The sequence below is a fragment of the Mandrillus leucophaeus genome, unplaced genomic scaffold, assembly GCF_000951045.1.
Source record: "Mandrillus leucophaeus isolate KB7577 unplaced genomic scaffold, Mleu.le_1.0 Scaffold771, whole genome shotgun sequence".
NCBI classification, from domain to species: domain Eukaryota; kingdom Metazoa; phylum Chordata; class Mammalia; order Primates; family Cercopithecidae; genus Mandrillus; species Mandrillus leucophaeus.
In genome coordinates this window covers 1,436,529-1,463,093 of record NW_012108375.1, presented here as the reverse complement: position 1 = coordinate 1,463,093, position 26,565 = coordinate 1,436,529, and the positions used below count along the sequence as shown (strand labels likewise).

Sequence of the window (26,565 nt, the reverse complement as noted above, 5' to 3'; positions counted from 1 at the left end):
TAAATTTTAATATTGTTTTAAAGTATACATTATTGAGGTGGGGCATCATGGCTTATGCCTGTAATCCCAGCAGTTTGAGAAGATTCCTTGAGGCCAGAAATTTGGGGCCAGCCTGGGCAACATAACGAGACCACATCTCTACAATTTTTTTTTTAATTAGCTGATCATGGCATGTGCTTTTAGTCTTAGCTACCTGGGCGGCTAAGGTAGGAGGATCACTTGAGCCCAGGAATTCACGGTTATAGTGAGCTATGACTGCACCACTGCACTCCAGCCTAGCTGACAGAGGGAGACCCTGTCTCTAATTATTCTAGTAAAAGTACAGTCTCTTCTACTATAATACTTGTTTTAAAAATGCAAATATTGTTCTAATGTAATTGATACATTAGGGAAACATTTGAGCATAATGTGACTTTCATCCACATAAAACACTAAGTAAATGCAGAACATTGCATCTAGCTGATCTGAACCACACAGGAGTATACAAAATACACAAGCACATATATCTCAAAACATTTCTAGTGACCTCAGTTCACCAAAAATGTTGAGAACATCCATTCACATCTGGCGTTACAACTTTTTATGGATTTCTTATTGCCCTCTTACTGCCACTTCATAACTCATAAACTGCAACTCTTCTGAAGTTCACTTGCACAGCAAACTCCAGGTCTTTTAAAAGGTAAAGTGTCATATTTATTGTAATATTTATGCATTTTTTAACCAATTAACATGTGTAAAACTGTGCTACTGTTTCTATGAGATTCCTATCTTTTTTTTTTTTTGAGACAGAGTCTCGCTCTGTTGCCCAGGCTGGAGTGCAGTGGCGTGATCTCGGCTCACTGCAAGCTCAGCCTCCCGGGTTTACACCATTCTCCTGCCTCAGCCTCCTGAGTAGCTGGGACTACAGGTGCCCGCCACCATGCCCAGCTAATTTTTCTGTATTTTTTTTTTTAGTAGAAATGGGGTTTCACCGTGTTACCCAGAATAGTCTTGATCTCCTGACCTTGTAATCCGCCTGCCTTGGCCTCCCAAAGTGCTGGGATTACAGTCGTGAGCCACCACTCCCGGCCCCCCCCGCCTTTTTTTTTGAGACCGAGTCTTGCTGTATCGCCCAGGCTGGAGTGCAGTGGAGTGATCTCAGCAAACTGCAACCTCCGCCTCCCGGGTTTAATTGATTCTCGTGCCTCAGCCTCCTGAGTAGCTGGGATTGCTACCACACTCGGCTAATTTTTGTATTTTTAGTAGAGATGGGGTTTCACCGTGTTGGTTCCTATCTTTTTTTAATGTGTCATTGAAGCTTTTGTGCATTGTGCTCTAATCCCATTGTTTCCCGTAAACCCTGTCATAGTTAAAAACAAATATGTTACATTGTAGCAGTATTGACTGGAATAAAATCAGATGAATAATATAATCTGAGGGTCTTTCATTATGAAAACAACTGCATGTTGAAAAAAAGCTCAGAGAACTGGAGTCAGTGTTAAATCTATTTCCACAGAAACTGTAGATGCTAAAACAATTGAATAAAATTATGCTAAATGCATCATTACTATTACTACAACAGAATAAAAATGTTCTAATAGACAGATCTGAAATAATCTTATCTCAGCATGCATTAGAATTGAACTCATGACAAAAGGCACTGATAAAACTCATCATTCAAGTATCCCATAGTTTTAGAAACTTTTTCTTGGCAGGTCATCTTGTTTCCTAAAGTTGAAACTTTTACATGACAGGGAAATATAACCAGAATTCTAAATAAAGTACTTTATATCAGCTAGTTCCTCACCAGTCTTTAGTTAAATTATTATTTCAGCTTCATTAGTCTTTAATTTTCATGATTGGGCAACTGAATGCTTCTACCCAAGAGTTTGAATCTGAGGCAACTGACTTAGTAGATCTGAGACAAGTAACACAATGAAGTGGGGACAGTTAATTCATTCTGTTGTCAGGATCCAGTTTCCAGGGGCACTGATGTCACTGGCAGTAGCAGCCCTAACCAGGTCTGGGCTTGTGCAGGATCTTGGATATGGGTTCCCTGGGTCATTTCTATTTTCTGACCCTTATTATGCAGGCTTTGCCTAGATTCAGTGAGCTACCTGATATCTTTCCTTTTCTACTTAACTAGTCAGTTTCTATTGTTTGGAATAAGGACCCTGGCTGATATAATGGCACTCAAAATCCATGTCAAACTGACTATAGCAGGGCTATACTGTGAGGCCCTTACTCAGCTAAGTTACCTACTTCCCTGCCTTGGGCTCCTGTGCAGTTCTTGGCTCCATTCCTTTTGGAAGTTTGCTAAGGCTGTCCAGAGTAATACAGTGTGCCCATCTCAAAATTTTCCTTTCTAATCATAACCTGCAATCCAAAAGGCATTATATAAAAACATAAAAATTTGACATTGGAAGAAAAAACTGAATGGCAAAAACCACCAAAAGCAAACTCAAAAGACACATAGAAACTTGAGAAAAAATATTTGCACCTCACAGGACCAAAAAAGGGCAATTATCCCTATGCATACATCTCAGCGAATCATTAAGAAAAAGACCAGTAACCAATAGGAAAAAAATGGGCAAAGGATGTTCACAGAAACGGAAATAGAAATGACTCTGAAACATGTGGAGATATGCTCAGTCCTATTTAAAACAACAGGTAAAATGTACACTAAAAACTATACTAGTATTCCATTTTCACTTATCAGAATTGCAAAGATTGAAAAGGTTGAAGGAAGTGTAGGGGGGCATCCTCTCATACATTGCTGGCAGGAGCATAAATTAATACTATCGCTTATGGAAAGCAAGCTGATAAAACCTGTCAGAATTACAAGCGTATATACCTCTCTGATACAATAGTCTCACATTTGGGAATTAGTTCTCCCAATTTATTTGCACAAATGCATACTGACTTATGTAGAATGTTATTCACTATAGCATTGTTTGTAATAGGGACAGAGTGGAAATAATTTAAATGTCAATACGGAACTGGCTAAATCAATTATGGTATGAAATAATGGGGATGGTCTTTATTTAATGATGTTATGATCGCTAACATATATTGTAAAAAGAAAAAAAGCAAGGTGCATAACAGTGTTAATGGCGTGTTGCCATTTGTATTAAAAAAAGGTGATAGAGTAGGAGCACTGTCTTCTCAGACAAACACCACCACTTTAAATTCCAGCTCCCTTTCTAGCCTCATGCATTTCAAGGAAATTACTTCTCTTCTAATTATAAGCAGCCAGAAAGAGCAGACAATAAAATACAGATAAGATAGCTCAGGCCCAAAGGGAGTTGGAGGGGAAGTCTCTTGAGCAACTGCCAAACTTCACCCTCATACAATGGGCCCCGGTAAAATAGTGGGCCTTAATAAGCACATTCCTTCCCCTTCAGGTGCACTAGGATAGAAAAGATAAAAGCAGACTTGGGGGATATGCCTGCAGCTGCAGAAAGATGTATGGGAACTGACACACGACTCTCCCTCACAGATAAGCACAAGGAAGAGACAGAGAAGCAGTCCAAGCCTCTGATAAACTCTCCCACCCTGAATCTTTAAGAACTTTTAGTTTGTAAGCAAGTGTGCCTCTCACCTAACTCGGCCAGAAGGCGCCTCTCAGGTTTGTCTTCTCTAAATAAATCTGTCATGACTGGCAAGCCATCTTTTCATGTTTCTTACCTCTTTCTTTAATTCTTACAGAAGATATTAGACGTACCTCTGTAAGGATATACATTGGTCACTTGAAGAAAGAAAACTAAGTCCAGACGGAGAAAGAGTTAAGAGACATGTCACTATATACCTTTTGGCACCTTTAAAATGTGAAAGGTGATCAAATTACCCTTTCAAAAACCAATCTGGAAATCTCCCCTAAACAAAACTGTAACACTAAGAAAAGTAATTGTCAAGTAAATATTATCTGACAAAAGACAATGATTGCATTTGTAAATTCTTCAGAGAGGCTACACTGCAGACTTTCTATAAAATTTTATCAACTCATGATGTCAGGAACAAATTTTAGAGGTCTTCATTCTTATACTTGCTAAATATTAAGGGCTTACTCTGAATCTAGTATTCTGTTAAACAACTTGGGTGGTGGTGGGAGGAATCAGGTAATTGGGCTGGTCCTTTATCTTTCAGTAACTTAAAGTAGCCACATAATTTTGAATACAACTCAGTGCTTACCATGATGTAGAGTTGCTAAGAGGTGCTCAACAAATACTTATTGATTTGAGGTTATTAGCTTAAGAAAGTACAGTCATGTTTCATTTAATGACACGGATACATTCTGAGAAATGTGTTGTGAGGCACAACACAGAAATTTTGTCCTTGTGGCAATGTCACAGTGTACATAAACCTGGGTGATATAGCCTATATACACCTAGGCTCTATGGTATAGCCTATTGCTCCTAAGTCACTGTATTGATACTGCAGGCAGTTGTAACACAATGGTGAGTACTTGTGTATCTAAATATACCTGAACATTGAAAAGATACAGTAAAAATAAGAGTATTATAATCTTATGGGACCAACATTGTATATGCAGTCAGTTATTAACCAAAACATCATTTTGTGGTGCATGACTGTACTTCAGAAGTTGGGAACTGGCAACTTTTCTGGACTCCAGTTGCCAGCTAAGAAATACGCGTGTGCATATACACACACACTCAATTTATTTGTCAAAATTCTTCAAGCTGAACATTTGTGATCTGTGCTGTTTTTAAAACATGTAAATTATATCTTAGTAGTTAGCACAAAAGAAAAAAAATTTTAAAGTTAACAGTAGGCAATGAAGAAACAGAAAATACTGAGAAAACCAAAAAGAAGGGGCAAAAATAAAAGGACTGAGAAAAATTGAGAGAAAGATGGAGTCCTCAACAGTTGCTTGAGATTCGTCAGTGGTCACCAAAGGAATCTCATATTTGATTTTAATTTATTTCCTTGAAATTTTACAACACCTATCTTTCCGAAGTCAACAACTTAGTCACTGGGAACTTTAACAATGATGCTTAGAACTTAATATTATATTTTGGAATTTAGGGAAGCCAGACATTTTCATTAAAATATTTTTTACAATCGCTTAAATTTAAACATATACAGCTTAAGTAACTAAGATTTTTAGTACTAATTAGAAATTGCAATTACTTCTGTCACAGGATCCATTCTTTTCATTTTTAATTGGATTAGAGTCAATTAGATTAATTTTGTTTGGTAACAAGTTTTACATTTGGTTACTCCATTACGGTTTTAGTTACAATCTGGGGACCTATAAAGACAATTTCAGTTTCTTCTGCTTTTAAAATTCAAACTGCAGCCATATTTTATAAGTGGTAATATCTATTTATATAATACATATGTTCTGCTTAAGTTGATGCAAAGTAAAATTCCAAGTATTTTACTTTTATACCATTTATATTAAAAATTCATAGATACACTCCTTTCTTTGGGACTCCAAATATTGTACCAAAGTCAAAGTAGAAAAATCAGTAGAAATTAGACATTTTTTACTAAAACATTAATACTTCATTAATTAATAAGATAATTTAAAAAACAAGCTAAATGAGTTTCTCAATGCAAGTATTCTGAAATAGCAGACGTCTTAATAGCCCATTAAAAATGCGTTCATAGGCCAGGTGTGGTGGCTCACAACTGTAATCCCAGCACTTTGGGAGGCTGAAGTAGGTAGATCACTTGAGGCCAGGAGTTCAAGACAAACCTGGGCAACATGGTGAAACTCCATCTTTACTAAAATTTCAAAACTTAGCCAGGCATGGTGGTGGACGCCTATAATCCCAGCTGCTCAGGAGGCTGAGGCATAAGAATCACTTGAACTCAGGAGGCGGAGGTTGCAGTGAGCTGAGATTGTGTCACTACACTCCAGCTGGGTGACAGAGCGAGACTCTGTCTCCAAATAAATATATAAATAAATAAATTAAATTAAAATTTAAAAAATGCCTTCATAATCATTTGACTCCAAAGGGAGAAACAGTAAACCAACCAAAGAGCTGTTTAAACTACTGATACGAGTTTTATATTGATATGAAACATATAAAATTCTTTAGTCTACATGCCTCATAAAGTACAACTAATCCGTGAAGAAAAACGGTGTAAGAAGAGACAGAGAGGCTGGGTGCGTTGGCTCATGCCTGTAATCCCAGCACTTTGGGAGGCTGAGGTGGGCAGATCACAGGGTCAGGAGATCTAGACCATCCTGGCTAACACGGTAAAACCTGTTTCTACAAAAATTACCTGGGTATGGTGGCATGTGCCTGCAGTCCCAGTTACTCAGGAGGCTGAGGCAAGAGAATCACTTGAACCCGCGAGGCAGAGGCTGCAGTGAGCCAAGATAGCACCACTGCACTCCAGCCTGGGTGACAGAGCAACACTCCGTCCCAAAAAAATAAAAAATAAAAAAAGAAGAGACAGAGAAATTTGTTTAAGAGATAGAAATTTAATTACCTAATGAAACAGAATGAAGACTGTATTAGTTTAATCTGTTTAGTACTATTTCTGCTGCTGAGCAGAAATCTGCTGCTGAGCAGCAGAAATAGTACTCAACCCTCTAGTAATCAACCCTCTAATTATTCATTATTTACCTATCATGGGTATAACTTTGAACTCCATGTTAGAGAAGCCATAGGGATGAATCAAGCCCCTATGGGGATATTCAATCTTTTGGCTTCACTGGGCCACACTGTTTTGGGCCACACTTGCATTGTACTTTTACAGCGCAGTCACACCTATTATCTCAGTGCTGTCACACCTATTATCTCAGCGCTGTCACACCTATTATCTCAGCACTGTCACACCTATTATCTCAATTTTTGCTGGGTTTAAACAGTTTATGTCTTGCCATCCAACTTAATGGCACAATTTAACATTATTATACTTTGAAGCATCATTTTGAATTGAAAGAAGGTTAACATATCTCTAACAGTGGTGTAAGTTTAAGAGAATTTTAGTAAGAGCTTAGAAATCACTTTTGTCCCCTTTCTTAAGTAGTATTTTCATGTATTGCTTAAAGTTTTATGAGGGTGTAAACTACAGAATACACCGAAATACACTAATAATAGCTGATGAGCTTTAAAAAAAAAAAAAAATCACACAAAAAAATCCCATAATGTTTTAAGAAAGTTTACGAATTTGTGTTGGGCTGCATTCACAGTCATCTTGGGCTGCATGGAGCCCATGGGAAGCGACACTATACTAGTTTACCTATGGTAATGCACTCACAGCTGTAATCCATGACAGAATGTGCCAGGTTCCATAAAAGACACAGAGCTCTATTTAGTAACTATGAAAAAGTGGCAGGCAAGAGTTTCAGCTAAGAGATCAGGAAAGCTTCCCACAGGTAGTTACAGGCAAAATAGGAGGTAATAACAAAGGCTCGTAGGTAGGAAAGCACTTGAGAGGTTCACAGTAGGTAGGAAAGCACTTGAGAGGTTCACAGAATAATTGGCCAAATCAGATTTTTGCAGGATTATAGAATGCATGAGGGGAGTGGTGGAAGGAAAGAGTAGAAACAGTGATTTAGTCAGGCTCGGGAGTGTGCACTTCATTCTTGCAGAGAGAGATGGGGAGATTTGGCATTTTAACACGTTAGAAACTTAAGAAACCTTAGCCTTCAACTCTATTATAGAGACACAAAAACTGAATCTCCAAAAGGTTAAGTGGCTTGAAGAGAATTACAAAATTCACAGATGGGGTGAAGAACTAAGTTCATGCCTCCCAGCAATGGCAGGATCAGATATATGATTTGGGAAAATTATTTTAGCAGCAATGTGCAATATAGACTAGAGAGAAAAGAAATTACCTATAGTCTAGTTTAGGAATAAAGAGCAATTGGATGTAATTTAGAATTGTTCTATTACTAAGATACTATCATAATGTGTTTTAAAAATCTTATTCACTGTGATGTGCCAGACTGAAATGTTAACTTGGCCATAGAAAAACTCCCTACCTTGGCTATAGGCTTCAGTGAAGGAGATAACAAGAAAACAGTTTTGTGCCAACTACATCAGTAACATACATTGCCACTTGTGCCAGTTCAACTCTTCATGGAGAGTGGTGAATCACTGACATGAATGTTGGAGGTAATTTCAACAACTGTGAACAGGAAAAGCAGTTTTTCAAAGAAAGTAAATTTCACTGAAACCTGTGATCAAATATTATTTCTATAATAATGACTAAGAGTAAGATTTTCCTAAATGCCTACATTTCATTGTATTACCTACATAATGGTATAAGCTTATACACAATGCTATGAAAACACAGGTGAAGCACATGATCATAAAACAGACAAGGCTGATTTTTATGTGTGGTTTGCAGAAAGCAGCCTTGTTACTTTATAATCATACCTTGTCATAATCACTAGCAGGACCACCCCAAGAAATGCTAAACTGAATCCATTAAACCTAAAATTAAAGAGCATAACATAATACTTGTCCTCCTTCATGATCACCTTGAAAGGTTTAGATTAGTCTTATTTTCCTTTAATACCCTGTCTGGATCGATCATCCAAGAAATTATCTTATGATTTTCTGTATCTGTATTTTCTAATGACACTTGCATTGTACTTTTACAGCACTGTCACACCTATTATCTCAATTTTTGCTAGGTTTAAACAGTTTATCTATACCTTATCGTCTAGCTTAATAGCACAATTTTACATTATTATACTTTGAAGCATTATTTTGAATTGAAAGAAGGTTAACATATCTATAACACTGGTCTAAGTTTAAGAGAATTTTAATAAGGGTTTAAAAAATCACTTTTGTCCCCTTTCTTAAGTAGCACATTTTCATATACTGCTTAAAGTTTTATGAGTGCACAGACTATGGCACTGTTTCCTCCAGAGTGCCCATATCACACAGGTGCCCAAAAGGCTTGCTCAAGTAATGAAATGAGCAGTTATGACAACAGGTCAACTTTGAGCGCAGCTGTGTGGTACAAAGATCACCAGAGCTGATTTGGCCTATCAGGATGCCTAGGCAATCTACCGTGTAGGTTTATCTTTCGCGGCTGGCCTCTTAGATATTGACCAGGCTTCAGCCACAGACCTTCCGTTCACATTCTACACACCATCTAAGCAGAGTGCTCCACTCCCATAGCCTTACCTCCTATTATGTGTGTGGATAACACCCAAATCATTGTCTTTGACTTCTTTCCTAAGCTACAAATTATATCTCTTACTATTAACTATTTGTATTCCTATGTCTGACTAACCTCAACACAACAAGCCCCAAATTGGATGTCATCATCCCCTTAACCCCTGCCCCTTGTGAGGTGTTGTCATATCAGTAAATAGCCCCACCCAACTGCTTAACAGTAAAACCCAGGTAAACCTCATTTCCTCTTTTACCTACCCACATTGAATCAATCATCAACTCCTAGTGATTCTACCATCAAAAATGTATCTTCAATTTATCCGCTTCTGTCCTTACCTGTTGAGACCACATCTTAGCCACACATTATCATAACTCACCAGAATTACTCCTAACTGGTAAACTTTGTCTCCAATCTACTTTCTAGCCAGAATTATCTTTCCAAAATGTGAATCTGCTTTAAAACCCTTAAATGGCTTCCTATCATTTGTAGGATAACGCCAAACCTCTTGTCATGGTCTACAGGTCCTTAAAGAGCTCTAAGCTACCTTGGAAGTTAATCTATACAATGGCAAAATGAATGACGTGCACAGTCTAGAGGAACCAGACTGACCTCTTGCTTACCAGCTGTCTCATAATAGACAAATTACTGGATTTCTTTGTCCCTCAGTGTCTTCATCTGTAAAATGGGAATATTAATACTCATTTCAAAGTGTAGTTATGAATATTAAATGAGATAGAATACAATGTTTGATACAGTATCTGACATATTTGACACATAAATATTAGTCAATATTTACTACAGTTACTATCTCTCGACTTAATTTCTCACTTATCTCCTATTTGTATTTGAGTTCCGTCCATGGAAAACATCTTTCATTTCCTCTTCTCACGTATTTCCTCTTCCTTTACGTATCCAGTTCCTCCAACTACACTATCCTCTCCCTTCAAGCCACCCCTCCTACAATTTAGATGACCTCCTAAGTGCTACATCCTTTGGAAAGTCCTTCTGCCCATCCTGAGTGTCTGGTGGCCTTACTTTGTGCTTCCTAAGGTCTTGTATTTTCCTTGTCATGGCACTTGTCCCACTTTGTATAAATTTCTCTCTCTTCACTGCTAAATTATAAGTTCTGTGTGAAGCGTAACCATGTCTACCTTGCTCACCACTGTATTTTCAATGCCTAGTACCAGTGCCTGATACACAGTAGGCTTAATAAAGAGTATATATTTCCTCTCTCACAGCTCCAGATGTACTCCTTCGCAAACTGCAGTTAGTACAAAAGCACAGTGTTCCAGTAGCAGCTATCTGCAGAAAGATGTTCAAAAAGGCTGCCACAGAACAAAGAATCTGGTCAAATAATACTGGGAAGGGCAGGTTTAAACAAAGTTAGGGCTCTGAACCATAGTAATTCTCAGAATCTTTTCTATTACTAAGGCGCACTGTGAATTTCCAAGTTGGGAGGTGGGGTGTAGGAGTGTATATTTCTGAAAATGTCTCCTGCAACCACTGTTCTGCAGTGGCAAAGCTGGTTTGAGGAGATGCTCTCAGCTACTAGAACTTCCAAGTAAGCTGGTAGTTGAGGAGAGAAAATCTTTTAAGTAATTATTCTGCAGAGTTCACCGTTTTTAGGTCAGTAACTTCTGGACACAGAATTTGAGAATTAGAATAAATCTTATATATAATTCAACAAAGCTCCTTCTTTTTATAAGGAAACTGAGGCCCAGAAGCACAAAACGACCAATCTATCGCCACGGAGCAGCTACATACAACAGGAAGAGCTAGGAGTAGAACCCGGACACCCGGTGGGTCCTAGCGACTTCTAGGACAGACGACGCCTCTGGTTACCTGGGTCGGCCAAGTGTTCCCACTTCAAATTTTAGTTTTAAGCCATACCACAGTTAAGGTAGTTTTTCTTGGCTGCTCGCCCCCTTAGGCCCACAGTTACAGTCTCCCCCTCCTCCCTCCCTTCCACAATACACTTTCCCTGTAATCCCATGCAGCTGGGGCTTGGATCCTGGAGGAAGACAGTTACTTTCTTTCCTTCACAGTGTATCTTTGGAGTGTAAACTTTTTCATGTAAACAAAACAAACCTGTGAATTTTAAGGCCTCCGCCTAAATCCCCATGGGCGCTGATCACCACACCCCGCACCCTACCCTACCCTCCCTTGCGCTCCCTTCGGATCTCGGACGCAGAGGCCCTGTAATTGCTCCTTACCTGGGACTGCCATGACGGTGGTAACAGGGGTCACTTGAGCCTCCGGCTTTCGAAGTGGCGCTTGCTTCCCGCCAGCTGCGAGAACAAGGCACAGCCAAAGCGCCGTTTTCCTTCCCCCAGCGCAGCAGCACCTTCGCTACGGTGGGGAAGGCCCTGTACGTTTCTAGCGGCAGCAGAACCAGTAGACGCGGATGCAGTTTCCGGACGAGTGATATTGCAGAAGACACATGGTCCGAACCATTACTGATAGTTTTTTTGGGGGGGTTCAGTTTGATCTGCACATGCGAGTAGTGTAAACACAGCCAAGACTTATGAAGTGTCCCTTCTAATATTGTAATACAAATTATATTAAGCTATAATAACTTTACAGACTTCTCTCGTTCCCTGGAGTACACTGGAATAACCCTTCTCAGGGTTAGCGGTGCTCGGGTCCGGTAACAACATGGCGGCGTCCGTGAGGGGCTCCTTTGGGCAAGGGTAGTGTTTGGTGTCCCCGTCTTGCGTGATATTGACAAACTGAAGCTTTCCTGCACCACTCGACTTAAGAAAGAGTGTACTCCTAGGCGGACAGCTTTAGTGACCGGCCGTCCGCTCTAATCTCTCATAAGGAGCAGAGTCCTTTGTACTGACCAGGATGAGCAACATCTACATCCAGGAGCCTCCCACGAATGGGAAGGTGAGAGCCTTATCTAGGGAACTTGGGATCCTGGGATCTCCAAAGTGAGATTTCCCGAATTTGGGGTGGGGGACGGGTTTCGGGATCTCGTGGTAGGAAGAGACCACAATAAGTGTTGTCTTTACGCCTGCTTGTGGACAATGTTGCATCGAAACACTGAAGTTTATACTTTTCAGGACGTACTTGAAAAAGTCAGGTGGAGATTTCTCTACCTACCAGCATTCCGGTCCTATTTTCTGCTTTAACCCAGCTCATGCAACCGATTTCTAGAGTCTTAGGTTTTTAAACGTACATTTCTGAGTTTGATATATTCTTTGCTTAACTTTGAGGTCATTCATTCTCCATTTCTTCTGCAATCATTAATTGAACGCCTGCTAGGCACTGAGCACTGTACTAGGCGCCGGAGATACAAAGATGGATGGGTAAGGTAGTTGTTTTCCCGGAAGAGCTTATAGTTTAGTTTGTGAGACAGGTAAACAAAAGCCTGTATGTCTGATAAGCGTGCTTGTGGAGAAGAGACCAGGTTGCTATGGCGGTACTGAGTAGTGAACAACTGGGAAAGTTAGGAAAAACCTCATGGAAAAGGTATCTTTTGAGCTGATTTTAAAACCTGAGATGACTGTCAGTCAGAGAAAGTGGGAAATGGGGACTGTTACCACATTAGAGTGGGGAAAGGTTTCTCTAATTGATTTGATGGCTAATGTATGCCAATTCCCATCCAAGGTGTTTGTGTTGAAGAGTCCGTTGTGGAATAAGTGTCACCTGAATTCTTAAATTGAGACCTAGCCTATCTCATATGAAATTTGATGAATCAGCATATTGGAGAAAATGAGATTTAAAGTATATAGTTGAATTAAGATAAGCTAAATTTACACAACATACCATCCTGTTTGTTACATGATTGCATCATAAATAATTTATGCAGTCTTTTATTCATTGACATTTGATAATATAATGAGAGCAATTTAAAAGCAAAACCAAAAATGCTGTAATTCCCAGCAAAAATTTAATGGGTATTTTGGGCAGCTCAATTCTTTCAATTCTTTGAACTTCTCCTGGGCATTGTAGGTTACTGGGTCCATCCCACCCCTCACCTATCTTATTTAATATCAGTGTGAAAACCCAAAATACCTACCTCCTCCTATTTCCAAATGTTTCTTGAGGGCAGTATCACCCCCAGTTAATAAATACTGGTAGGGATTGAATAGATTTACCATACTGCCAGACAGGGCGTTCACACTTGCTGTTCCTCTGTTTAATCAAGTGTTGACCTTAGCAAAGAGTCCTTTCTTACCTACTTTCTATGAAATAGCAAACTTCAATCGTGCCTTGCATCCCAGCATTCTCTGGCCCCCTTAACTTTTTTAGTTTTTTTCCATGGTATTTATTAATTATTTAGTATTACTGTATCCTTCCTCCTACCTTCCCCCTATAGAATGCAAGGAACATCAGGGCAGAGACAAGCATCTAGAACAGTACTTGATACATGATAGAAGGAGTTCAGTTATGTATTGAATAAACGAATGGATGGATGAATTAATACTATATTTTTCTTAGTTTTTTGAGGAGTATTAAGCATCAGTGAGTTTGAGGTTACACTGCTGCTGGTCAAGGACAGACTTAATTGCTTTGTTGTAAAGGAAGATTTGACATGGTCACATAGATGAAAAGCTTTAACAAGGATATATTCCTGAATAGATTATTCATTCAACAAATAATGATTGAGCAAATCAATTGCCAGGCTCTATGCTAGGTTTTAGGGATACAACGGAAACAAAAAAACCCACATTGTCTGAGTTATCATGAGTTAATTGAGTGAAGTATACATTGACTGAATAATCATGCAAATAAATGTTTAACTACAAAATATGATAAATACTGTCTTCTGAACAGAAATGGGCTGAATGATAACACAAGGGCCCAAGTTTTCATCCAGAAACAACTTGGGACTTTTTCCACCATAAGGCTCATCAAAGATATTAAAGCTTCTAAGTTCTGTAAGGTTGAGAGTGTGGACAAAAATTTGGTGTGTGAAGAATTTGAAGCAAATGTAATAAGTCTGTTCAATGAATGTTTATTGCCTTTACTATCTAATGGTACATTAGGTACTGAAAGGGTACAGAGACATTCAGAGTAAATGGGACAAAATTCCTCCCTTCAAAGAGCTTAGTATCAGCTTGGGAAGTAATTGATAATGATACCAGTACTTGGTCCCTGGTTGTCCATAAATGTTCTGTGTTTTGCTGTAACCCTAGCCCCTGAAGATGAGGCAAAGAAATATAGTACTTGATAGAAATTTTTTAAGCATAAGAGGTAATTCCCTGAAGATGAAATTTCCACATATTATGATCACTTATTCTAAATTGTGTCTGGCGTCTTCACTTAGCATAATGTTGCTTTCAAATGATAGGGGTCTGTCTTATTGTTGTACACACTTAGTTTTTAAATGTATTGAAAATCAAAATGGCTTTATAAGTATATTTGCATATATATTTATAAGAAACATGATATTATCAAAGTATTAATTGGGAATTTTAAGAGAAAGAGCCAAGGAGGCCTACAAAGTAGTGATGGCCGAAGAGAATGTATGGCCAGAGGAGGAAGGAGCCATATACCTTCTTTACTAATTCAGTAGCTTATTAATGAAAAGATTAAGAAACCCTGGTGAGCAAGGTGGCTTGATTATATATGCATTCTTTTTACTAGGTGTAAGTTGCCTTTAGCCAAAAAAAAAAAAAAACCACGTAATAATGACCATCATTTTTTGAGCACTTATTATTTATCATATGCTTTTCTAAGCAGTCTATGTATTATAGCTCATTTTGTCCTCACAGAAATCCTAAAAGATATCATTATCCCTGTTTTTAGATTAGGAAATTAAGTGACAGAGATGTCAGATAGTGTGCACAAGGTAACAAAGCTAGTAAGCGGAAGGGTTAGTATTTGAATTTGGGCATCCTGATTCCAGAGCCTGTGGAGGGGGGGATGATGTAATTAGTATGTTCGTTAGAGCAGTGGTTTCTAAACCAGTAAGTGCGTACTTCAGTGGATGTGCAAAACCATCCATGAGCTGTGGGGAGAAAATCTATATATATTTGTATTTTTTTTCGTTTGTTTAAATGCATTATTTAATATATATAAAAAGATGATAGCCAGGCGCAGTGGCTCATGCCTGTAATCCCAGCACTTTAGGAGACTGAGGCAGATTGCCTGAGGTCAGGAGTTTGAGACCAGTCTGGCCAACAGGGTGAAACCCTGTCTCTACTAAAAAAATGCAAAAAAATTAGCCAGGCATGATGGTGTGCGCCGATAATCCCAGCTACTCAGGAGGCTAAGGCAGGGGAATTGCTTGAACCAGGGAGGTGGAGGTTGCAGTGAACCGAGGTCGCGCCTCTACACTCCGGCCTGGGAGACAGAGCAAGACTCCGTCTCAAAAAAAAAAAGAAAAAAAAAAGTCCAGGCGCAGTGGTTCATGCCTGTAATCCCAGCACTTTGGGAAGCCGAGGCGGGCGGATCATGAGATCAGGAGTTCGAGACCAGCCTGGCCAACATGGTGAAACCCCATCTCTACTAAAGATACAAAAAAATAGCTGGGCGTGGTGGCACGCGCCTGTAATCCCAGCCACTCGGGAAGCTGAGGCAGGAGAATTGCTTGAACCTGGAAGGCAGAGGTTGCAGTGAGTCGAGATTGCGTCATTACATTCCAGCCTGCGCAACAGGGTGAGACTCTGTCTCAAAAAAAAAGGGCACTTTTTTGGCGTTGTGATGTAATTTTTCATAATGACTAGCCAAATAGATTTATAGACCATAGTATTTAGATTAACTAACCCAGCCGTCACAAATTTCTTATTGAAAATAATATTAATAATATAAACAAGCAAATCATAAGAACATGATAGAGCTGATACCTCAGCATGGGAAATCTGTCAAAAAAATCAGAAATTATTATGAAGACCATTGTAAATATGGATTTCTATTTATTATTTTTAATGGTGAACTTTGCCTTAAATATATATTGTGTCTTGAAATATTTACCAGTAAGAGTATAAAGTCATTGTGATTTTCAAGACATTTAAAAACTAGATGTGTAGAACTTAAAGCCCTATGTAATTTGAAAGCAACATTATGCTAAGTAAAAGAAGCCAGACACAAAAGGCCACATATTGTATGATTCCATTTATATGAAATGTTTAATAGGGAAATCTACATAGACAGAAAGTAGATTAATAGTTGCCAGAGAGTAGGAGTAGGGGTAAATAGGGAGTGATTGCTAATAGATACAGGGTTTCTTTTTGGAGTGGTGAAATGTGACTTAATATCGATGATACTGACTTTCCATGAGAAACAGGCTCATGTATTTGAACAGTTACATTGCATACCCTTTACTTGCAAGAGCATTCTAAAAGATTGTGATGATGACAAATTATTGACACTGATTACTTTGGTATATGAGGGGAGAAAAAAAAAGAAGTAATACTGGAGAAATTGGTTTCCAGCTGTGCCACAATGTTCAAATTTAGAGCCTAACATGCTTTTTGGTTATTTGTGGTTACAAATAAGACAATTATAAACTGTTTCCTGGGAGCCCAGCAGGGAGGGTTTTAGTTGTTGGAAAGTTTCTGGTTCTACCAAGGAGTATCTGCTGTTATGAGCTGGTGGAAAGGCTATCAAAGGATTCTATTTACTATAGAAGGTGATTTTAAGACAATATTTTAGTAAATTACAAACCAGAGTTAGATTAAGAATGTTCCTTTGTAAATTAGGAATAGCATGATGTTAAATGAGCAGAGAGAGTAAAAGGTAATTAAAAAGGGCAATTATAAAATTGTATTGTAATATCACAACTTAATGGGTTCATTATTCTTTAATTTCTTAATTTGCTATACAGTTTTATTGGAGTTGATGCAATGGGAGACTCGATTATAACAAATTTGCATTATTGGGGTTTTGTCTTGTTTTGTTTTGAGACAGGGTCTTGCCCTGTCATCCAGGCTGGAATATAGTGGCATGATCATAGCTCACTATTACTTCAAATTCCCAGGCTCAAGTGATCCTCCCACCTCAGCCTCCCAAATAACATGGAACACCACCATGCCTGGCTAATTAAAACAAATTTTTTTAAAGACAGGGTCTCTGTGTTGCCAAAGCTATTCTTGAACTCCTAGCCTCAAGTGAACTTCTCACTTTAGGTATTACCATTTTTTAAATGAATGAAGTTTTTTCTGTGATTAAAAAAGATATATGCTTTTTTTTCTTAAATCCCAAACTTTTTCTGAAATGGTATTTTGAAAGATCTAAATGTACAATGAGTTGTAGTGAATATTTGACATTTTGTTGAGTATATCAACAAAAGCCAAACACAATTTTTAATATTTCTTTTAAAATTGAAAACTCACTAGTGATTGCTACAAGTCAAATAGTCATTCAACTGATTATTAAGCAAAATAATAATTTAATAAAATGTAATATTCTTTCTACAGGTTTTATTGAAAACTACAGCTGGAGATATTGACATAGAGTTGTGGTCCAAAGAAGCTCCTAAAGCTTGCAGAAATTTTATCCAACTTTGTTTGGAAGGTAAATTATAACTTACGACTTTTATTCTACCAGAGAAATTTTTGTCAATTTAAAAACAAACTGCAGTGTCTTCTTCACAAACATTGAAGACTAGTGTTAAATAGTGGTCATGAGTGACAGGTGTTGCTATGAGGATATGGTATTGAACTGGGTGTCAGGAAGTGGAGATAAGAGATAAAAACTACCCAAAATAAATTTGAATACTTTTAACAGAGCAATTTATCTCAACAAATAATACTGTGATCCTCTTTGGTCTTCTTTGCTATCTTACACTTCTTTCTTTCATTCTCTAAATTTGGGTATTCCCCAAGATTGCCTCTAGTTCTCTGTCATCATCACTCTCTAGTTGTTACTTCAATCCAAATGACTACCACATTTAGAACTTCAGTCATTTCTTCTCTTCCTAGTACTAATATTCATATCTAATTGCCTGGTGGACTTTTCAACTGGAGTCTTCCATTGTTAGCTATAACAAAACCAGTGTAAAACCAAATTTACCAATTTCTTCCCGAGTCTGCCTTTCACCTGTATGACTGTAATTGCCTCTTGCCTGCTCCCCTTCCTGTCTTTCATCTTTAATTTCTTTTCTCTCTTACTTGTTCATATGCTATTTCAATCCTCAGGCAGCTTGGCTTCCTAGCTATCCAACTTTTTATCTCATTGTACTAACCACATGGTTTTAGTTGAATATTATTTCCTAAGCATTTCCTTTCTGTTTCCACTTTCATACATATCCTCATACTAATTCCCCTTTTATTGATATGCTTTTTCTTCCCTTTTTTACTTTTAAGTCTACCCATTTTTAAATGTTCAGAATTCTAGTTTCTCCACACAGCCTTCCAGCTAGCATCCAGTGATATTATCACTATCTCTAGTTTTTTTAGATTTGAGTAATAAAGTAACTATTTTTCTTTTTTTAAAATGCTGCAGAATTATACATCCACTTAAGTGTTTTTCCCTTCAGAGTATTCTCTTAGGGAACTAAACCTTCCATTTTTAGAGCTTTTTGTTGGCTTCTAGAATACATTGCATATGGTTTGGAATATCTCCAGTGGTGGCAAGTCTTTGTTCTTCTAAGTTATATTTGATTTTTAGAGACAGTTTTATTCGAGGTATCAGAAAACAGCATTTTGGGCCAGAAGCAAGGTGTGAAAGAGAATCCAGTAGTATGGTATGATGAGAGCTCTCTAAATAGTCAGATAAACATAATTACCAGGTGAAGATTTAAGAAATGAAAAATGCCCAGATACCAACCCCCCTCCAAAAGAGAGAGGTGGGGAGGGGTGGAGAGAGAAAGAGAGAGAGAGAATGAAAGGACATCTGCAAAGACCATTATTAATAATTGCTATGGCAGGCAGGAAGGAAATAGAGTCAGGCAGGTAGTTCAGTCAGAGAGGCCTCAAATATCTGTTAACCAAGTTGAGAAACACAAGAGACATGGCAAAGTCAGACTTGTTTCTGGTAAGAAGTTTTGAAGATTCAAAAGCTCAAGTTTTACAGAAGGAGAGTGAAATTACAAAAACATTAGAAAGAATGAATGGTAAATTGCAATCCATGACCAGGTGAATGGAAGAAGCAGAAAACATCTGGATACAATGTGACTGTGAAGAAGAAATGAGGTTCTTCAACTGGGTGATAATGAAACTCAATTATTAAAACAAACAATTATTCACCTATTTGTAATAATGCGAGGAGAAAGAAGAAAGAATAGAAAAATAATTTAAAAAATAACCAGAATAATTCTCTTAATCAAATTCACCAATCCTCTTAATTGAATAGAGATAGAATTATTATTGGAAAGGCTAACATGCAGCCTAAGAAGACTGATTTAAGCAAAGATATTCCTAAATGAGTTAAGTCAAGGTTTCAAAAATATAATCCAGAAAACCCCATTTTAGTTCTTTGCTTCTATGATTTAGATGAGTCGTAATGTTTCTAGATCTTGAAACACTCATATTAGTTTTTTTAAAGCATGGTTTCTGGAATTTAAAAGCAAATGAATAAAAATATGAACAAGTAAGAGCGCAGTCTCAGATATGGCCCTCAACTAAAATGATGTTCATAGCCAAAGGATGGTTTATAGCCTTTACAAAACCGAAACCATTATACAGACTTAATCTTAGATTTTTGGTCTTTGCAGCATAGTTAGGTGGACATTTAAAATGAGTAGAACTTTAAAAAAATTATCATTTAAAAAATAGTGCTAAAATATATAAAGAAATGAAAGGGAAGCTTATTCGCTTTGATAATTTCATTAGTTCCTCCAGTGTGAAGAAGGAGTATAATTTTATGTTTGTTTTATAGACAAGTGGGGAGCAGAGGGAGAAGTGGATAAGAAAATCAAAATGTTTAATACATTGTGTAACTATTATGCTCTTCACCTTTATTTTACATCATTCTTGTCTCATCATGGTCCACACTTTATTGGTTATCTTTTATTCTTTAATAATAGTTTACTAATTCTTTAGAGTGACAAATATAAGCATAAATATGCTACAAGTTAAAACAAATTTCTTTACAAAACTGAAATACTTGTTTAAAAAAAATACCAGAGAGGCTGGAGTAAGTAGTGCAGACTGGTCGCAGGATGAGTGTTAGATAAAAAGTTATTATTAAGGTTAATATTTACATAAACACAAAACAGGATTCTAGAAGAAGAAATGTATAACTACTTTATTGTTTTTATTTTTGGGAAAAGACTGGGAGAATATTTATTAATATCTATTGTTCTTTTTTTTCTTTTATTATTATTATACTTTAAGTTCTAGGGTACATGTGCATAACGTGCAGGTTTGTTACATATGTATACTTGTGCCGTGTTGGTGTGCTGCACCCATCAACTCGTCAGCACCCATCAACTCGTCCTTTACATCAGGTATAACTCCCAATGCAATCCCTCCCCCCTGCCCCCTCCCCATACGTATAACTACTTTAAAATGCAAATATAAATTCTTCTGTGAACTTGGGCAAGAAATGCAGTTATTCAAAATATATGATAGTGCCCATATATTATTGTAGCCAGAAATAAAAACTATGTGACAAATACTAGAATGACAGCAATCAAATAGGAACTTTGTTTCATATTTAAGATACATATAGGTATCTTTTTTCAATAGTGGAGAACATTCAGGAGCATATTATGAACATGCATAATGAAATAATAAAACTTTTTCAAAATACTTGTGATGATACATAAAAATTTAAGAAAAGCAAACATTGCAAGCAGCAAAATATATTATAGGGTATTATAAACTATAAATACAACTATAAATGCATAGTTCAATAGTGATTACTAATAAATTACAAAGAAGTTGAAATGGTAAATATGGAAGATTTGTGGATATTGGAAATTCCAGCTATGTTAGAATACAAAGTTATACTGTAGAGAGTATAGAAAATTTTTACTCATTTATATATGGTATTATAATAATTTCATGCATCCAACAGGAATATAACTAGGAAAATCATAAAGAAAATCTTAAAATAAAAAGTCAGCATCACTGAAACACTTAATGGGAAATAGGAGAAAAGAAATAAAATGGTAAAATTGTAAAATTTGAAAACACAAGTAAAACAGACCTCTTTCCTGCCCTTTTTCCCTCACAGGTAACATATATGTGGGTCTTATGGATCTTGCTTCAAAAGTAGTTCTCGAGTCTGTGTATCTCAAGATAAGCCATAGTTACGTAATGACTCTCAGGGCAGTAGTTGCTTGCTTGCATTCTCTAACTGGCTCTCTGTCGCATGTACTTGTGCTCTCTCTTTCGTTCTCTCTCTCTCTCTCTCTCTCACTCCCCCTCTCTCTCCAGTCATGTCTCTTTCTAATATATTCACCCTGGGTATTTGAATGATGTTTTGAAAATGCAAATCTGATCATGTGCACAGTGCTCAAAAAGTATTGGTTGACTGCTTATTGTGGGTCTAGAGGAATATTCATTATATGATATATACTGGGGTATATTTTATACTCAAATTTGAATATGAATTTGTAGCATCTGAGTGAAGATATTAGTTTGACCTCACATTTGTGTTGAACTTAAAAATGTGTAGTTTGCTTTCACATTGTTTAATCTTCAGATTGACACTGTGCCTTAATTTATGTTATTAGATTTATGAGAAAATGGAGTTTAAGATTGTATAGCTAGCAAAAGGCGAGATTCAAACTCCTGACTGCTACATGCAGTGTTAGTGTAACTCATTAAACAGTTACCTAGGAATATAGGAGAGATACTTTTAGACCTTTTGCTTTTTATAGTGTGTATTTGTAACCAGAGGGAACTTGTCTGCACTAGGGAGCTCTTGTAAATACAGCCCAACTGCCCTGCACTGGGAGAAGGGAGTAAGCAAAGTCAGCTGGTCTTCCTTTCTACTTCTTCTTACGTACTGTGTACTAAATACAGTTGTTAGAATACAGATTATATTTTTTAAAATATGCATTGTACATCCAGTTATGCTTTGCAAATATAAATAATTATGAGGGTGTCTCCAAGCCACTAAAATAGAAACTTTATAAATTATGTCAGTAATTGTATCAGTAAAATGCCTGGCCCACAGTAGATACTTGATAAATACTTTTTATTGAATGAGTTATATTCAGGTTATATTCAGTTGCAGGTAATAGAAGACCCAACTTAAAATGATTTAAATAATAAAGACATTTATCATCCTCTATGTCAAGAAATCTGGTGAAATCTTTAGGGAAGCTCAGTGAAATCTTTAGGGAACTGTGCTCTTTACATCTTTCTGCTTTGTAACCCTAAGCATGTGATTGAATCATGTCTGCCTAACTCAATAGTTGGTTCAACCACAACCTGCTTTGTTGCTACTTGCTTTTTGTTTGTTTTTACAACAACAAAAATAAAAGCTTTTGTTTATTCAGTACTTCATACTACATATGTTTTCCTCTTGTGCTTACCTAATGTAAGTACAGAACTAATTTCAGTGATGTAAAATAATTTCTTTCCTTCCACCTAAAGGATTTTTTAAAAAACCTGTGGGGAAGTTTATATAACATAGAACTAACCATTTTAAGTGTACAGTTCAGTGTCATTTAGTACATTCACTGTATTGTGCAGCTGGCACCTCTGTGTAGTTATAAAACACTTTATTACCCCGAAAGAAAACTCTGTATCCATTAACCCAGTCATTCTCTATTCTCCCCTTGATAGGATTCAGCTCTGTGTCCCCACCCAGATCTCACCTTGAATTGTAATCCCCATAATCCCCACATGTCTAGGGCAGGACCAGGTGGAAGTGATTGGATCATAGGGGCATTTTCTCCCTTACTGTTCTTGTGATAATGAGTGAGTCTCATAAGATCTGGTGGTTTTATAAGCATCTGACATTTCCCCTGCTTGCACTCACTCCGTCCCGCTACCTGAAGAAAGTGCCTGCTTCTCCTTTGCCATCCACCATGATTGTAAGTTTCCTGAGGCCTCTGCCCAATGTGGAACTGTCAGTTAATTAAACCTCTTTCCTTTATAAATTATCCATTCTCAAGTATTTCTTCATAGCAGTGTGAGAATGGAATAATATACCCCTTCTCCACCCACAGCCCCCAGCAACCACCAATCTATTTTCCATCTCTGCAGATTTACCTATTCTAGATATTTCTTATAAATGGAGTCAGACAGTATGTGACTCTGTGTTTGGGTTCTTTCACTTGGCATGTTTTTGAAGTTCATCCATTTTGTAGCATATATCAGTATTTCATTCCTTTTCGTGACAGTCGTATTCCATCATATGTATATATCACATTTTATTTATCCATTCATCCGTTGATAGACATTTGAATTGTTTACACCTGTTGGCTCTTGTGACTAGTGCTGCTGTGAACATTTGTGTGTGAGTATTTGAGTACTTGTTTTCAACTCTTTTGGATATATATACATATATATAATTTGGATGTATATGTAAACAATTGATTCTTTTGGATATATATAGAAATAATATATATAAATATATGATATTTCATAAAAGCAAATCTGATCATGTGCACAGTGATATGTATATTATATATTGTTTATATATCAAACAATATATATCAAAATTACTTATAACTACTATTATAATTACTTATATATTATATATTGTTTATGCGAACTATGTATATTTACACTTAAAAACTATATATTAATATATAAACATATATATTACTTGTATACACATACACCTAGAAGCATAATTGCTGGATTACATGCTAATTCTGTGTTTAACTTTTTACACTATTTTATATTCCCACCAGCAATGTAAAAGGGTTCCAGTTTCATCACATCCTTACCAACACTTACTCTTTTAAGGTTTTTGATGTTAGCCATTCTAGTGGGTGTGAAATAGTATCTGATTGTGGTTTTGATTTGCATTTCTCTAATGGCTAATAATATTGAGCATCTTTTCTTATGCGTGTTGGCCATTATTGCTACTTCTTAATGTAAATTCTCTTATTCAGGCAAACTCTAATTCCTGCTCCCCACTCAATTTTTCACTTATGCTTTGACTCACTGAGATGCCATGCTTCTGCCATTCCCAAGTTAACTTCCTTTTCTTCTATGAAGTACCCTAATGATTTTAGATTCCAGATAATATATAGTATGGGAGGTCATATACAATCTGTCCTGTATATTTATGAGTTCTAAATTATATACTCCAATTGTATATTTTTGAATTACATATAAATATGAATAATTTATTTCAATCATTTAGCAAAACAATTGAGCTAATTGGACTCAAGTATGTATTGTGTTATTTGTTTTGTTTATTCAGAGTTTCTTGAGGAGGGTGTATTGATGGTTCCAGACCTATAACTAATAAGTAATTTTGATGTATTATGAGTTTGTATATTAATAAATTAATTTTCTGTGAGGAAAAGAGGAAGCAATCGGAAATAAGGTGTTCATCTTTGCCGGGGTTTCTCAGTCTGCACACAGTTGACATTTTGGGCTGGTAATTCTCTGTTGTGGGGACTGTCTTTTGCAGTATAGGATGTTTAGCAGTATCCCTGCCCCCTACTCACTAGATGCCAATAGTATCTCCCATTTCTGAAAAATATTTTCAGAAATTGACAAATGTCCCCTGGGGCACAAAATTGCTGCTCCTTCCTGCTGGAACTCTCTAATTTCTATTTTGAAAACCAATCCAGAGTTTGAGAGAATCCTAGAAATAAAAACAAAAAGTCAGCAATGATGGTTTCTGTAGAAATGTGTGCTGTTTTGAGAAGTAACTATTTTATAAGAAGGAGGATACAAAAGGTTTTGGCTTGGGAGCCTATTTAACGTTCTGGAAAATAAATCTTTTGACTCTAGCTGTATTAATTTTGGTAACTGTAGATATGATTAATTTTAGACATTGATAAATTATTTTTTTTTTCAGCTTATTATGACAATACCATTTTTCATAGAGTTGTGCCTGGTTTTATAGTCCAAGGCGGAGATCCTACTGGCACAGGGAGTGGTGGAGAGTCTATCTATGGAGCACCATTCAAAGTAAGACTGAATTATTATTTTTATTACTATTTTTGTTGTTATTATTTCCAAGTCAGTTTGGATTGCTTAATCGAAAATGATTGTGTTCCACAAGAGGAAAAAACATTTCACAGTAGTATATAAAAATCAGGCTGGGTGCAGTAGCTCATGCCTGTAATTCCAGCACTTTGGGAAGCCAAGGGGGGCGGATCATTTGAGGTCAGGAGTTTGAGACCAGCCTGGCCAATGGTGAAACCCCATCTCTACTAAAATTACAAAAAGTAGCCAGGCATGGTGGCACACACCTGTAATCCCAGCTACTCAGGAGGCTGAGGCAGGAGAATTGCCTGAACCTGGGAGGTGGAGGTTGCAGTGAGCTGAGATCGCACCAGTGCGCTCTAGCCTGGGCGACCAAGTGAGACTCTGTCTCAAAAAAATAAATAAATAAATAAATTGTCTGTAAAAGATGCATTAATCAAGAATAGGTCAGTGATTTCTTATCTGCCAACATAGATCTAAGAAGAAAAAGAGTTAATGTCATAGTGAAGATATTAAGAACAATAGCAAGTTCAAGTAAAAGCTAAAAGTTGTGTTTGTTATTAATTTGATGGCACTGATATCATGTTCTTTGAATGAGTAAACAGTATCTCTTAAAATATGGGAGTTTTTGAAAAATTCATTTTTACACTAATGGAATAGATTGTCTGCATTTTCCTTTCATCTTTTACCAAGTCATTGTGTCATTCTTGAAGAAAATATTTGAACTGTTTGCTTTAATTTCCAGATGATAATGGCCTTAGAAATTTGGAATAGTTATTTTAAAAGTCTCAGATGTCACTTTTAGACTGTTTTATATTTTACCATGGTAAGACTTCTCATGATTTTAGGTACTTCGTCTAGTCGGAAACATTCTTTTATTCTTTTATTTAGTGTAACAGAATAGTTGTTTTTGACAATTCCTTCCTAACTTGAGATTTTTGCTTCATTATTTTCAGGTAATACAGTTTTCTTGTTACATTTTTCAATTAGGTCATTTTGAATACAGTATACAGAGTTGTGATCCATTGAGTTCAGATCTCTTGAGAATTATTTATTAAGGAAAAAATCTCCTTTGTGAACAGCATTTATGATATAACATAGCTACATTTATAAATGACTTCAATATCAGGTTGGAAGGAAATTCTGTTAACTAAGAGACTAATATATTTGTTAAGTAGCCCTATCGTGGTGAGAAAACCACCTTAGAAAGACTTGTTCCTGCTCTTTTGAAAACTGGCAAATAGAATCAGTGCCATTTCAGAGAAGATTCAACTTAGGACTTTAAAAAGACATGGTAAAATGACATGACACAATAATAGTAGATTATTTGAATTAAAAAACAAGAAGAAAGCAATTGTTTAATGACATTTAGAATGAGATGGGAAGGAGTAATAATTGAAGACTCTGCAATAGCTCAAAGGTAGTGTTCTGGGAGAAGTAAGAGAAGATTTCAAAAGCTTGGCTGACTTTGGGATGAGAATAGGGAAATAAATTAGAAATCCATTCC

At 36.7% G+C, this 26,565-nt stretch overlaps 2 protein-coding genes across 3 annotated transcripts in view; one reads left to right on the top strand and one right to left on the bottom strand.

Annotated features, from left to right (window-relative positions):
* SREK1IP1 (SREK1-interacting protein 1) overlaps window positions 1-11,471 on the bottom strand; it is a 50,765-nt gene extending 39,294 nt beyond the window's left edge. The window contains exon 1 of the mRNA XM_011966764.1: window positions 11,307-11,471. Coding sequence (XP_011822154.1) covers window positions 11,307-11,319 — 13 coding nt within the window. The 5' untranslated portion in view covers window positions 11,320-11,471. The remainder of the gene's footprint in view (window positions 1-11,306) is intronic.
* Window positions 11,472-11,711: 240 nt separating this feature from the next.
* CWC27 (CWC27 spliceosome-associated protein homolog (S. cerevisiae)) overlaps window positions 11,712-26,565 on the top strand; it is a 280,660-nt gene continuing 265,806 nt past the window's right edge. For both annotated transcript variants that reach the window (XM_011966763.1, XM_011966762.1), the window contains exons 1-3: window positions 11,712-11,982; window positions 17,463-17,559; window positions 24,928-25,040. In XM_011966763.1, coding sequence (XP_011822153.1) covers window positions 11,941-11,982; window positions 17,463-17,559; window positions 24,928-25,040 — 252 coding nt within the window. In that variant the 5' untranslated portion in view covers window positions 11,712-11,940. The remainder of the gene's footprint in view (window positions 11,983-17,462; window positions 17,560-24,927; window positions 25,041-26,565) is intronic.